Raw genomic sequence first — 14,298 nt, 5'->3', positions numbered from 1 at the left:
ATCTGACAGAGCTTGAGCTATTTTGCAAAGAATGGGCAAAAATGTCACTCTCTAGATATGCAAAGCTGGTAGAAACATACCCAAAAAGACTTGCAGCTGTAATTGCTGCGAAAGGTGCTTCTACAAAGTATTGACTCGGGGGGCTGAATACAAATGCACACCACACTTTTCAGATATTTATTTGTAAAAAATGTTGAAAACCATTTATCATTTTCCTTCCACTTCACAATTATGTGCCACTTTGTGTTGGTCTATCACATAAAATCCCAATAAAATACATTTACGCTTATGGCTGTAACATGACAAAATGTGGAAAAGGGGTATGAATTCTTTTTCAAGGCACTGTATAAAGAAACCGATCCTCTCCATTCTCCTCCATTCCCCCCCACCGGCATTCAGTGGTTGCAGGAGGAAAATGTTCAATAAATGATTTTTAATGGATTCACGCTATGAGTTTGCTTTCATATCTTTCCCTGATTCCGGAGTGTAATACTTTGGAAGATGTCCCCTCCATCATATCAATCTCTAATTGATGAAGGGCTTGTTGATTGATGATCTGTACTACGCTCACACTCACCACAAGCGCTATTGCCTATCAGGTTTGGATGGGCTACAATATCTGGTGAGTGACACTGAATTGGGGGAGATTTTCCTCTTGAGCACTTGGTGATATCTGAGTGCACTTTATTCAATCAATTATCGATATGTTGTTCACGTGGTGATCTCGGTGGATCAATAAGGACTTTGCACTTCATCACAATTTTTATTTTTCAGTTGGTGAACTTATGTCAAATGATTTAAATATTTGTGTATATTTTTTGAAGTTTTGTATTATATTCCCACTTTGCGATTGTGTTTCACTTTTTTTTTGCGCTGCTTTTATTTGTCATTGTTTCATGAGGTGTATCAAACATCTTGAAAAAAGTCATTAGGAAAGATCAAAAATATACATGGCTAGTGAAGAAGCGAGGCATGCTGTGTAGAGGCGGGGCTATATAGGGGCTGGCTCAAAACATTTTTTTCTGTTTTCCTAGCCTTCTGTAGATAGCAGTATAACCCGACTTTCAGAATTCCTGTGTCCCTCCATGGACAAAGTAAAACTGACAATGCATTGGAAACAGCAAGACTCCCTACTCCTTTCGATGCAAATGAATGGAAAAAAGGTAATGAGTATTATATTACATGCATAAAATAGTGCAATGTTTTTCTTTTCCATAAATTATTTTTAATCTCTTGCAATGTGCCTTTAAACTTGTCAGAAAACTTTACTACTTCAGGAGAATCAATTCTCTACAACAGTCCCCTCCATCCTGCCATATGATGCTCTCTTCTCTTCTGAGTGTCTAATTTACACTGAACCACCATCTCTACCCCTACCCTTGCCTCACTACAAAAACTTTTATGTAGCTGCCAGGGAAGGAGCAAAGGAGAATACTACAGAGTATCCCTTGAGTGACAGCTCTGAGGTTGCTAGGCCTGCTGACATCTATGATGGTGGTGCCAAGCAGCATCATCGGGGCTTTAGGATGTCTACTCAAGGGAAACATTTACAGTTAAATAACATACATATATTACATTCAAATGCACATATAATCATATGCGAAGATTTTTGATGAAATGAATGGTCTGGCAACAGGGTCCTTTTAACCAGTAAGCAATTTTTTAAAACTGTGGGTAACCTGGGATAGCATCTGAGAGGAAAACAATAAAGAGGCTTTACAAACTACATTCTGTACATGGACAGTACCCAATTTTGGTTTTACTGTTATTGACTGCTGACCTACATGAACATTATTACAAAGACAAAAAAAAACAAAAAACTTTAGTCATAGGTAGAAACATGTTATAAATCACATTTTTGTATTTCAGAAGGCAGGAAACATTGATAGGTTTTGAATAAGGCACAAGAACATTAAAACATACAGTCCAAAAAAGTCTATATTACAACATAACGTTCCAAAATCTATCATGTGAAACTGTTCTGTAAATGAACATGATTCTAAATATCCCTTCTGTATAAAAGTGGCAATATTAAAAACTATTGCTCCTCAAACTTCCTCTGCATAGAGAAAAAAAAAATAAAAGAGAACAGTGTGATCTTTTTTTGTAAATATGTAAAAAAAAAAATAGTTTTAGGGATAGTTCATGTTTTTGTTTTTTTTTTTAGATCAGTTACAGTCAAGTTTGAGCTTTGTTTTTATTCCTCCAGTGTTAATGCTTCAGGTCAATGTCACAAGGGATACAAAACACAAACACTTCACAATGTACCACAAACTGATCTCAAATGCCCATTTGCACTAGCTCCAATAAATCCCTTATAATTATTTATCTAAAATTTTGAATTATCTTCAAAAAATTTAAGCTGCCGCACTTTCAGATTGTAGTCGTCATACTTCTCTCCAAGTATTTTCTGTAAATGCAACTGCAAGAAAAGAAAAAAAAAGATAAGCGTTATGTTTTGAAATCAATGATAAAAATAGAGAATAAATTTCTTTTCTGACTAATGTCATTAAAACCTACATCATGGCACTGTATTTTAAAGGATAAGGTCACCTTTGTAAAAAATAAAATAAATAAATAAAATGATAAATGCACATCTTTTTGCAGGTAAAAAAAATGTGTATTTATAATTTTTTTTGTTATTAGGAGCCTGCAAAGCATTGCACCCTCGATCAGCAGATCCCAGGTGCAATGAAGGACTCCTGCAGACCATCTGTGTAAGCTGTCTGCTCGTACCCCACAAGGGCAGACAATTACACGCTAACAGGAAGAAAAAAATGAACTACTTAGAGCACTCAACAGCGCCCTGGTAGTTGAGAACTACAAACTGACAGCCGCAAAGGCTATTGGTACTTGTAGTTCTCCCATTCACAGAACTCTGAGCTTGTTGGGCGGAGCCCCGTATGGCTGCTTTTTTAAAAAAAATTGTGATAGCGAGTTTGGAGAGATCTCCAGCTCACTGTCACTACAAGTGGCGGGTTGGGAAGCAGCTGCCAACTTTATTTAGATAATGTATAAGAAAGAAGAGAGAGAGCCGCCTTCTAAGTGCAGTATTAAACACAATTTAATAAGCCTCTGTATACATAAAAGTATGTAAGATATAAAAAAGAAGTAAAAGTATATAAGAAGTAAAAAAACCCATCAGTAAGGGATAATCTCCAGGTTTTCCGCCATCATCCACATCCTGCAGAAGTCCATCCGACTGCCATAGAGGCCACCGTGGGTGTTAGAAGGGTCCCAGAACGCTGCCAGCAGAAACGGAAGTGTCTGTGACCAGGGCGGATGTGATGTCACCAAAGGGAGAGGTCGGAAACAAAGGAAGAAACAGGCTATGTGCTCGGAGCTAGCTGCTCCTTCTACAGGTCTGTCTCTCTTCTTTCTTATACATTACATGTAACATGTTCCCACAGGTAAACTTATCCTTTAGAGGAGACCTGTCATTTTGAGGCTGACATAATGTGTATAGGAAGGGGATAGGGAAGGTCAATGCTGTTTTTTTTCACTTCCTGTCTTGGAGACACAACAAATGAAAGGAAATTTCTCCAAAGCATGGGAAAATCATTTTTTATCAGTGGTGTCTACCCTGGAAGATTTTCCCTCACTCCCTTTTCCAATGTCAACTGTAACATTTTGGGTTTCCAATGATGTTCTGTTCTTATACAAATGGTCACCAGGACAAACAGAGAGGGTAAGACTACTAAATAAGAACACAGATAGCAATATAAATCTGCCAGATGTTATAACCCCTCCCTACTCTATACAAAACTACACAAAATGAGTTAGTGTGCCTGTGACCCGGTGTCTCACCTGATTCCTCAGCTTGTCGGATCCTTGGCGTCACTTTGGGGATGACAAATGACGTCACGGTGACTGGAAGTGACATCATCCCCAAAGTGATGGCAAGGCTCAGACACACTGAGGAGTCAGGTGAGATGCTGTGTCACTGGTACACTAACAGAAGACATGGTGGACAGTCTGTTGATGCTGCAATGCAATGATTTTGAGATTTGATATGTTCATGATTTTAAATTTGCCTGTGAGTAGTATATTTGAAGATTAATTAATTTTAAGTGGTTTTATGTTATTGCATCAGAGTTCTTTTCTGCCTTACATTTACAGAACCACCAGATTGAATAATACTGAATGCCAGTGGTTATGAAGGACACCATAGGAAGGAATGCAGATAAAGAGATTTGTGCCGATCGTTTACATGTAATTAAATGGGAGTGGTGGACTGGAATGTGATACTCTATTAATTCTATGTACACTATTGAAGCACTGCTATTGATCTGGTGAACTATTGGGGACTTTCATATGAAGTGGATAATTTGGGGACTGTCATTTGGATTCTTAGTAATGATTTAGTACTTCTTGAAATCTATAGACACTTTTTGATTTCTTGTTTGACACAAGCCTATAGGAATATCTTAAAGCAGGTCAAACAAGGATCAACTGCAGGTCAAATGCACCAATCAAATTCTGAATGATCTCAGAAGCTTCTCAAACTGATGTCAAATTGATGCCATCAACACAGGCCATAAAACAGTTTCTAAGGAAAGAGAGCCCTGAAGGTGTTTTACAGTGAAGAGGGACACTGGTGGAGAAAACACTGGAACTAAGTTAATAAAAAGGAAAATAAAGAAGTGTTGTTAAGAAAAGGAAAGTAAAATTGGGTGAAGACAATTAATTAGCAATTACTAATGAAAAAAGTAAGCAATATTAAAGTGATATCTTTTTTTTTTTACCAACATTGTCTCCAATTATTTGTCAAAAAGGAAATCAAAATGTTAATATGTAGTCCCAAAAGAGGTCAGAGTACAGAATGACTAAGACAAATGTATGATTGTATCATATAACAGATCGTTTAAAAACATACATAAAGTTAATGCTTTAAGCAAGTCTGGGTACTGACACAATAACCTATCAAGGTAAACATCAGCTTAAAAAAGAGACTTGTGCTGAAACGATATAGAAGCTGCTACTTCTGACCTTTAGTTCATTGACAGTAGTGTGGCTCTCATGCTGGAGCAACTATGCAAATCTGTCTACACTCTGACCACAGACAAGTATGTAGCAAGTAAAGTCACAGACATCAAATGTGAAAACGTGCCAACCCAGGATTATTTCTGCAGCGCTGCTTATACAGGGCACTCTAGAAACAGACCTCCAGCTTCCCACTGTTTTTATTTTTACAATGCAGGGGTAGGGAGGTGAATAATGAAAATGACCGCCATCACCAAGCTCAATTTTCTTTTCACTAAAAAAAAAAAAAAAAGAGTTTATATATTATAGTATATGTATAGCAATGTAAGACCTACATACCTCTTTCTGTCTGTCATCATCCTTATCCATGACATCATACACTTGTTCCAGGACCTTCACTCCAAGACCCTTCACAACATCAGTTCTCAAAGCCTCAATCATTCTGCGGAACTTTTGAGGAACAGTTAAGTTATCTGCACATGACAAAAAATGAAATGTTCTCAGACTAGTTGGGGTGAACAGCTCCTGTCTATACAGCACCTGTCTATGAAATGTCTAAACAGCATTTTAAAATACAGGTGTACCTTTAACTAAAATATCATTAGCCCCCCTCCCCCCCTGTAATGCCTATGAAATGTGTTGGCCTTGGACCCTTTGTTTCTTGGGTAATTTTTACAATAAAGCATTGTTGTCCAAATGCCAGGAGCATGAGAAGTGACTGATGTATCATTTCTCTAGGTCAAAGGAACAAAGTCACAAAATATTCTGCTGAGAGCAAGATAAACAGTTGTTTATGGAATGAAATGTGTTTATAACATCTAGTAACCTCACATTAGGAGATAAACACCTGTTTAAGGACACCTAAGTTAGAAATCCTTAAGTCTGGGGGGAGATGAAAAGAATCATGGGGTAGATAAGAAGCAAAAGTGTGACTTTTCAGATAACTAATATGGTGGTTGAACGTGACTCTGTTATCCTTGCGGAACCCTTCTGCTAGCTCCTCCTGTGGTGGGTGTGGCACCGCCCACTATTGGACAGCTTCCAGAAAATGGATTTATAAGGCGGAAGTCCGGGTGAGACCAGTAGAAGCCCCCCCCCCCTCGTGGCCAGAGGACGCTCTGACGCTGAGATTTTTGCCAAGGCTGTATGGGCTCATCAACAGGTCTCGCCTACGACTTCCCCATGACCCCCCTGGGCAGTTTGGTTCTGATGGGATTTGTTCCTCCCAGCTTCCACATAGCTTTGGTAATGTGTTAATTCTATGATGTGATGCTGTCAAATGATGTGTATATATTATATTGCTGTAATGCTCACACTCTTATTGGTGTGTGTTATTATGCAGATTGTGATGACTATAAGATATATCCTCCTGTGTGTCGTGTGATAATAAGTGGAGGTTTTGACAGTGAAAGAATATTGCTGTTGTATTCTGTTATTTCTTGGAGTGCCGAGTGAATGCTATGATGTGCCAGGGCAGGTGTTCATTTGCTAGATGGTCTTGCACATGCGTAGAATATGTAATGGTTTAAATGCTGATTAAAAGGTACTTGCATGACTATATGTTGATTGTGTGCTTGTATATGACTTGTTTTTAGTTATTGCACCCAGCATCTGTATTAAATCCCTCCATCTCAGTTAAATTGCATTAATAAGCCCCACTTACTTACCTCTGTTGCAGAGCTCTGGTCCACTCCAGCATGCATCCAACAGGACAAAATTCTCTTTAGCATTATTAGAACCATGACTCTGCAATGGACTAATGTGAACCGTCTGGGTAGGGGTGGGGTAGTGTAGGCAGTTAAATGTACACTTGTCCTTTAAGGGATGACCATTACTGCCTCATAATCACAAATAGTGTGGTGAATGTCAAACAGAAATTATTGGCCATCTGTATCAGGTAGAAATGAAATATATATTTATGCCTAGTTTTGTTGTAGTAAGCACGTGCCATCTTTTTTTCATGTTTGTAGCAGTTAGACTGTTGAAAAAAAGTAATTTGTTTACAGGCTCTGTGGATGCAATTTACATGAACAAGTGGAAGTGGTCAATAGAAGTGGCTTAATAGATGGCTGAGTCTGAGGTTTCAACCATATATAGAACTGTAAAGTTTATGCAGTCAGAGTTAAGGAAAGGTTTACTTTGATTGCAATGATTCTAGTTAGTTACAGGCTTTTTTTGGAGAAACATTTTGGTATGTGCTATAACAATTTTCACTAGGAATTAAAAACTATTACCGTATTTTCCGGCGTATAAGACGACTGGGCGTATAAGATGACCCCCTACTTTTCCTGTTAAAATATGGGGTTTGAGCTATACTCGCCGTATAAGACTACCCCTCTTCCAACGCACACCAAATAAAAAAACATCAGATTTGATTTCAATATGGTATGCTATTTCAGTATGATATTCCAATGATGGGGTGCTATTCCTCCCACTGACACCAATGAAGAGGCACTACTCCTCCCACTGACACCAATGATGGGGCACTATTCCTCCCACTGATACCAATGATGGGACACTATTCCTCCCACTGACCCCAATGATGGTGCCCCATCATTAGTGTCAGTGTGTGAGGAATAGTGCCCCATCATTAGTCAGTGGGAGGAATAGTGCCCCATCATTAGTCAGTGGGAAGAATAGTGTCCCATCATTAGTGTCAGTGGGAGGAATAGTGTCCCATCATTGGTGTCAGTGGGAGGAATAGTGTCCCATCATTGGTGTCAGTGGGAGGAATAGTGCTCCATCATTGGTGTCAGTGGGAGGAATAGTGGCCCATCATTGGTATCAGTGGAAGGAATAGCACCCCATCATTAGTATCAGTGGGAGGAATAGCGCCCCATCATTGGTGTCAGTGGGAGGAATAGCGCCCCATCATTGGTGTCAGTGGGAGGAATAGCGCCCCATCATTGGTATCAGTGGCAGGAATTGCGCCCCATCATTGGTGTCAGTGGGAGGAATAGCGCCCCATCATTGGTATCAGTGGCAAGAATTGCGCCCCATCATTGGTGTCAGTGGGAGGAATTGTGCCCCATCATTGGTGTCAGTGGGAGGAATTGCGCCCCATCATTGGTATCAGTGGGGAGAATAGTGCCCCATCATTGGTGTCAGTGGGGAGAATAGTGCCCCATCATTCGTGTCAGTGGGGAGGAGGAATAGTGCCCCATCATTGGTATCAGTGGGGAGAACAGTGCCTCATCATTGGTATCAGTGGGGAGAACAGTGCCTCATCGTTGGTGTCAGTGGGGGAGGAACAGTGCCTCATCGTTGGTGTCAGTGGGGGAGGAACAGTGCCTCATCGTTGGTGTCAGTGGGGGAGGAACAGTGCCTCATCGTTGGTGTCAGTGTGGAGGAGGAATAGTGCCCCATCGTTAGTGTCAGTGGGGGAGAGGAGCGGCTGCTCCTTCTTCCAGTTCGGCCACTCGATTTTCGCGGGGCTGCTCGGCTCCGCCTCCTCGCCGGTGATTGGTTGCCTGTGTGCCTTTCCAGTGCTGGCGCCCAATCATCGGTGAGGAGGCGGAGCCGAGCGGCCGCGTGACCATCGAGCGGCCGAACTGAAAGAAGGAGCAGCCGCGCTTCCTGGACCGGATCGTGGTGGGACCGGAGCCAGGTAAGGTACAGCAGCCCCTCTGCCCACCCCTGTACTTAGTGTCCGTTGGAGGAGGAGGGGGGGCGGCGCCGCGCCGCCCCTCGAAAAAGTGCCGCCCTGACACACACGGCTCGCACCGGCGTATAAGACGACCCCCGACTTTTCAGAAGATTTTCAGGGGTTGAAAAGTCGTCTTATACGCCGGAAAATACGGTAACTATGTTATTTCCCCCATGTGGAAGTCATCTGGTGTGGTGAAACATGTTGCTAAAGGGTTTTTTTTTTTTGTTTTTTGTTTTTTTTTAGGTATTGGGAATAATGTGTTGGAATAGGGGTCAATTTAAGTTATGGTAGATATCAACAGAAATAAGCAACCCTCCCTTTCCCGCTATATGACACAGATGTTACAAATTTCACCATTGAAGATGAGAGGCTATTCACTCATAGACAAAAAGTTAAAACCTATGCTATACTTCACAATAAAGAGGTAAAAGGTGTTTTTTGGAAAAAGCAGTAATAAGTCATTTTTAAAATTGTAAATAAAATGTATCAGTCTAGGAAGCAATGCACCAGTGGTTATAGGCTAAGTTCACCTTTTCCAGAAAATAGCCTTTGTAGTCAAAGAGCCCCATTAGCGCCTACAATTCTGTGCAACTTTGTAAAATGGTCATTATTTTTTATTGTATTACCTATAGGCCTTTTGGGTCCCTTCAAACACCTGGCTAAAAAACTTCTAACTAGCAACGCCCACACTCTGATTTGTTAGGATGTAAAAATTGTTGAATGCTCACTCCCAGCATTGCAGGAGTAAAAACCAATGATCTTTGCAATCTAGTAACAAGGCAGGATGTGGGGGTTGCTAGCAACAATTTATTTTAGCCAGGCTTTTGAGGGGACCCAAATGACCTACAACAGTGATGGCGAACCTTTTTGAGCCCGAGTGCCCAAACTGCAACCCAAAACCAACTTATTTCTTTCAAAGTGCCAACACTGCAATGAAACCTGAATATCGAGCTTTTGGTTTAGAAAAAACAACTCGTACAGTAGTGCAAACTAATTAACAGTACAGGGATGACCAGAGACTGCGGACACAGTACAGGGATGACCAGAGACTGCGGACACAGTACAGGGATGACCAGAGACTGCGGACACAGTACAGGGATGACCAGAGACTGCGGACAGTACAGGGATGACCAGAGACTGCGGACACAGTACAGGGATGACCAGAGACTGCGGACACAGTACAGGGATGACCAGAGACTGCGGACACAGTACAGGAGATGACCAGAGACTGCGGACAGTACAGGGATGACCAGAGACTGCGGACAGTACAGGGATGACCAGAGACTGCGGACACAGTACAGGGATGACCAGAGACTGCAGACACAGTACAGGGATGACCAGAGACTGCGGACAGTACAGGGATGACCAGAGACTGCGGACACAGTACAGGGATGACCAGAGACTGCGGACACAGTACAGGAGATGACCAGAGACTGCGGACAGTACAGGGATGACCAGAGACTGCGGACACAGTACAGGAGATGACCAGAGACTGCGGACACAGTACAGGGATAACCAGAGACTGCGGACACAGTACAGGGATGACCAGAGACTGCGGACACAGTACAGGGATGACCAGAGACTGCGGACAGCACAGGGATGACCAGAGACTGCGGACAGTACAGGAGATGACCAGAGACTGCGGACAGTACAGGGGATGACCAGAGACTGCGGACAGCACAGGGATGACCAGAGACTGCGGACAGTACAGGAGATGACCAGAGACTGCGGACAGTACAGGGGATGACCAGAGACTGCGGACAGCACAGGGATGACCAGAGACTGCGGACAGCACAGAGATGACTGCTGACCTTTGGGGAGGGAGGGGGAGCGGGTACCTGAATTTGACAGGTACCCGCTCTTACTTCCGCGGAGTTGTTCTTTGATCTTACCTGTTCCTTTATCCAGCCGCGCGCTGTCTTCCCGGCTTCTGTAGTGTGGGCGCTCGTCGGACAGCCGGATGCCCAGTGCGCATGCGCGAGAAGCGCTGCGCTTTGTGATTGGTCCGGCGGCTTCTGGGATCTGTCATGTGTCCCAGGTACCGCCTTACCATTCACAAAGAGCACTGCTTCTTGTGCATGCGCACTTGGGACCCGGCTGTCACGCACACTACAGTCGGGAAGACAGCGCGCCGCTGGATTCTCCTGGCGTGCCCACAGATAAGGCTCGGCGTGCCACGGGTTCGCCATCACTGACCTACAAGATATTAAAATTAATTATCATTTTACAAAGCTGCACAGATTTGTAATATATACTAGAGCCCCATGATTGGATAGGCTATTTTCTGGAAATGGTGAACTTCAGTTTTAAAGTGTCATTATGATATATACTGCTGAAGGAATTGCTACTTGCCCTGAGTGGGCTAACAAGTATAAACTAATATTTTTCATTAGGAAAGGGATATTGATTCCACACCTGATGGTATCTCTTGAAAAAAGACATCTTCTTGGCCTTCATCAGCTCTTCCATGTAACATTAATGTGTCTCTGTATTTCCTGTGGATTCGAAATTCATCACGAGGACCTGGTGACAGTGGTCCTCTGTCCTTTTCCATGTGTAATGTTTGTGTCATTAGATCAACCAAGTCATTCATATCTCCAGAGTCTGAGCTTTTCCTTAAAGCAAAATGGGAAATAGATATAATTATGGTCATAAGAACACATTGCTATTATGCTTAATGGTCTTTTAATTGGTTTTAGTGACCAAAGTTTAGAAAGATCAAGAATAATATGCAGGAAAATACATTTTACACACCACCACCTTTGCCATAAGAAAAAAAACAATAAAGTAAGAAATGTAACCAAACCTTTGTACATAAAATTAAAATGATTAACCCCTTCACGCCGGTGCCTCCCGGCCCTTTAAGGGTTTTAGAAGCCGGGAGGCAGGGTCTAGGGTAATGTGACTGCCGTGACGCGAGGAGATCGGGACTCCGTGAGTACCGGACATGTGTGCTGGGAGCGTGCAGGGGGTGCGCTCTCGGCACATATGTCCTTTTTTAATAGAACGCAAATGTGAAGCTGCTCGGCATCTAGGCCCAGATGCTGGGAGGCCGCACATTTGTGTGTGGCCCGCGTGAAGAGGTTAATATAGCATGTTTTCACCCACAATATAACGTGGTAAGAAGTTTTTGGATCTGCATGACAAAGTAATATTGAAATTAAACAGAGCTATAGTACCCCAGGAGCACACATGTTGCAAACAGCAGTAGAGTTTTCACAAAGTAAGCATTTAAAGTACAGCTGTCATTAGAGGAGTATGGGGTCCATTGTTTATTTATTATTCCAGGTACTTTTATGTAGATATGAGTGGTTCGTTTTGTTCCAAATTGAAATTCAGACAAAATTTTCGTCATTCAGAGATTCGGATGTAGTAAAGTATAGAATAGAAAAAAATAGAATAGAATAAAATAGAAAGAATATAGCCATCTTCCAAAATTTGAATTTAGAAAATAGAACAGAATAGAGTAAAGCAGAATAGAATAGAAAAAAAAGGAATATAGACTAGAATAAAAGAGAATAAGAAATAAAATAGAATAGATTAAAAAAGAATATAAATACAATAAAATAGAAAAAAAATATAGCTGTCTTTCAAAAATTAGAATTTCAAAAAGAATATAAAATAAAATATTAGAATAGAAAATAAAATAAAAGAATAGAATAGAAAATAAAAGAAAAGAATAGAAAATAAATAATAGAATAGAATACAAATAATATAGCCGTCTTCCGAAATTCAAATTTCAAATAAAATAGAAGGAATAAAGCCATCTTGTGAAATCAATAGAATAAAAGAGAATAGAAAAGAATAGAACAGAAAAGACTAGAGTAAAACAGAACATAATAGAATAGAAAAGAAATGAATAGAAAATAATAGAATAGAAAAAACAGAATAGAAAAAGAATAGAATAAAATAAAAAGAATATAGCCATTGTCCAAAATTCTAATTAAAAAAATAGAATAGAACCAGATATTCTTCACAATGAATTCAGATTGATTCAATATTTTAAAATGTAATTTAAATACTTTGAATCCATTAGAAAAATTATAATCCAAGCAAAAACGAATGCAACGAAACTAATTTAATTGCAAATGCAAGAAAGTTAAATTGGTAACTTAACAAATCGAAATGATTTTTTTCATTCTGCATGTTTACTTACATATATTGTTTATTCACATCAGTTGGCCTTGGTCTTAAAATGCCAATGATCTGACTGTTTTCAGCTGCAATACTTTAGTTTCACAAATGTTTTAATCAAACCCCTCACACTACTATAGAAACAATATATTATATGTAGTTTGCATATATTGCAATGTATGTTGAAGCTGGCCGACTGAATCAAATCTATTACTCACAGACAAAATGCCAAAAACTCACTTGCTTTTATTATTTGCTTACTTATATGTTTATTAAGTTTTTTTACACAGGAATAATTACAATTGGCAATAAACAGAATTTAAAAATAAAAGAGGATAAAGGCAAAAAATGGTATCACTAGTATTGGCAACTTAATGCATTCTTTATAGCAGTTCTATTGCAATACTTTAGATTCACAGGCCCAAAGAAAGGTTCTGTATACGAGTGTTAGAAAAATGTAAGAATGCTTTATTTTGTGTCAGGTCAGTAACACAGAAAGCATTAAAGTGATAATAAACACATGACACACAATTGCCCTTATATGGTCTACCATACTATCCAAATCATGTCAGTGCAGTTCTTTTGGAAAACTTAAATCACTAAGTATCTGTTCTCTGCATCAATATACAATGGTCACGTGCCTTGTCTAAGTGTCTGTGCCGAGTGCTGGGTGAGCTGCTAGGAGGAGCATTGATTCCCTTCTGATGTATCTTCTCTACGTCAGCAGAGGCAGCATACTTTTCCAGGAGGCGGTGCCTCCATCAATCAAGATGTCACATCCCATCCACTGTGTTTTTTGGTAGTTACTGGGCATGGAGGAGGAGGGAGGGACTGGGTTGTCATTTAAGATCTGTATATACGCCCACATTTGTGATGTCAAAGTCATGTGACCTGAACAGCTCAGATCATAGAGGAAATGTTCTCTTTTGAAATACACACAAAACAGAGCATGTGAAGACTTGCCACCACTGCTCTGTACGATTGGCAAATTAATAGGGGACAATGAAAGAAGGAGGGGAAAATCAGAGAGTGGCAGCATCAACCAGGTTTTTTTTTTGTTTTGTTTTTTAATTAGTTTCACCTTTTAAGTTGCATTACTGAAATAAATGAACTTTTGCACGATATTCTAATTTTTTGAGTTTCACCTGTAATTACCCTGGTCAGCCAGAAAAAAATATTTTTTTACTAACCTGTAATATCTGTTTTTTTTCAGTACAGTACAGAACGCAGCCTTAGACTGCAGGGTCATATGTTACTACTTCCGGGTTATGGGAAAAATTACGTTTTCCCTGTTTTTTCCAGAAAAATAAGAATTTTGGGAGAAACTGAAAAAAATTCAGTGTGTAGTAGATTTACAAATTAAGTCATTTTATTACACTGAAGGTGAAATGCAGCGTATATAAAAGTATTATGCTTGAAATAAAATTACAGCTTATTCAGTAAAAAAACTATACTTTTTAAAATGTTATTTTCTATTGCAAATGGAATAACAAGGACTGTATTTGGTGTTGGTGAAGAAACACCTTGTGATG

At 40.2% G+C, this 14,298-nt stretch overlaps 1 protein-coding gene across 2 annotated transcripts in view; it reads right to left on the bottom strand.

Moving 5' to 3' along the window:
- Positions 1 to 1,728: 1,728 nt before the first annotated feature.
- The window catches only part of NEK4 (NIMA related kinase 4), a 90,168-nt gene continuing 77,598 nt past the window's right edge, over positions 1,729 to 14,298 (bottom strand). For both annotated transcript variants that reach the window (XM_089681905.1, XM_089681906.1), the window contains 3 exons: positions 11,048 to 11,247; positions 5,323 to 5,456; positions 1,729 to 2,422 (listed from right to left, as the gene is read on the bottom strand). In XM_089681905.1, coding sequence (XP_089538031.1) covers positions 2,330 to 2,422; positions 5,323 to 5,456; positions 11,048 to 11,247 — 427 coding nt within the window. In that variant the 3' untranslated portion in view covers positions 1,729 to 2,329. The remainder of the gene's footprint in view (positions 2,423 to 5,322; positions 5,457 to 11,047; positions 11,248 to 14,298) is intronic.

Source organism: Staurois parvus, unplaced genomic scaffold (assembly GCF_062004578.1).
Source record: "Staurois parvus isolate SC_StPar_1 unplaced genomic scaffold, SC_StPar_1.0 ptg000282l, whole genome shotgun sequence".
Lineage (NCBI taxonomy): Eukaryota > Metazoa > Chordata > Amphibia > Anura > Ranidae > Staurois > Staurois parvus.
Note: the sequence above shows the minus strand (reverse complement) of the source record. Positions and strands in the feature narration are given on the sequence as shown.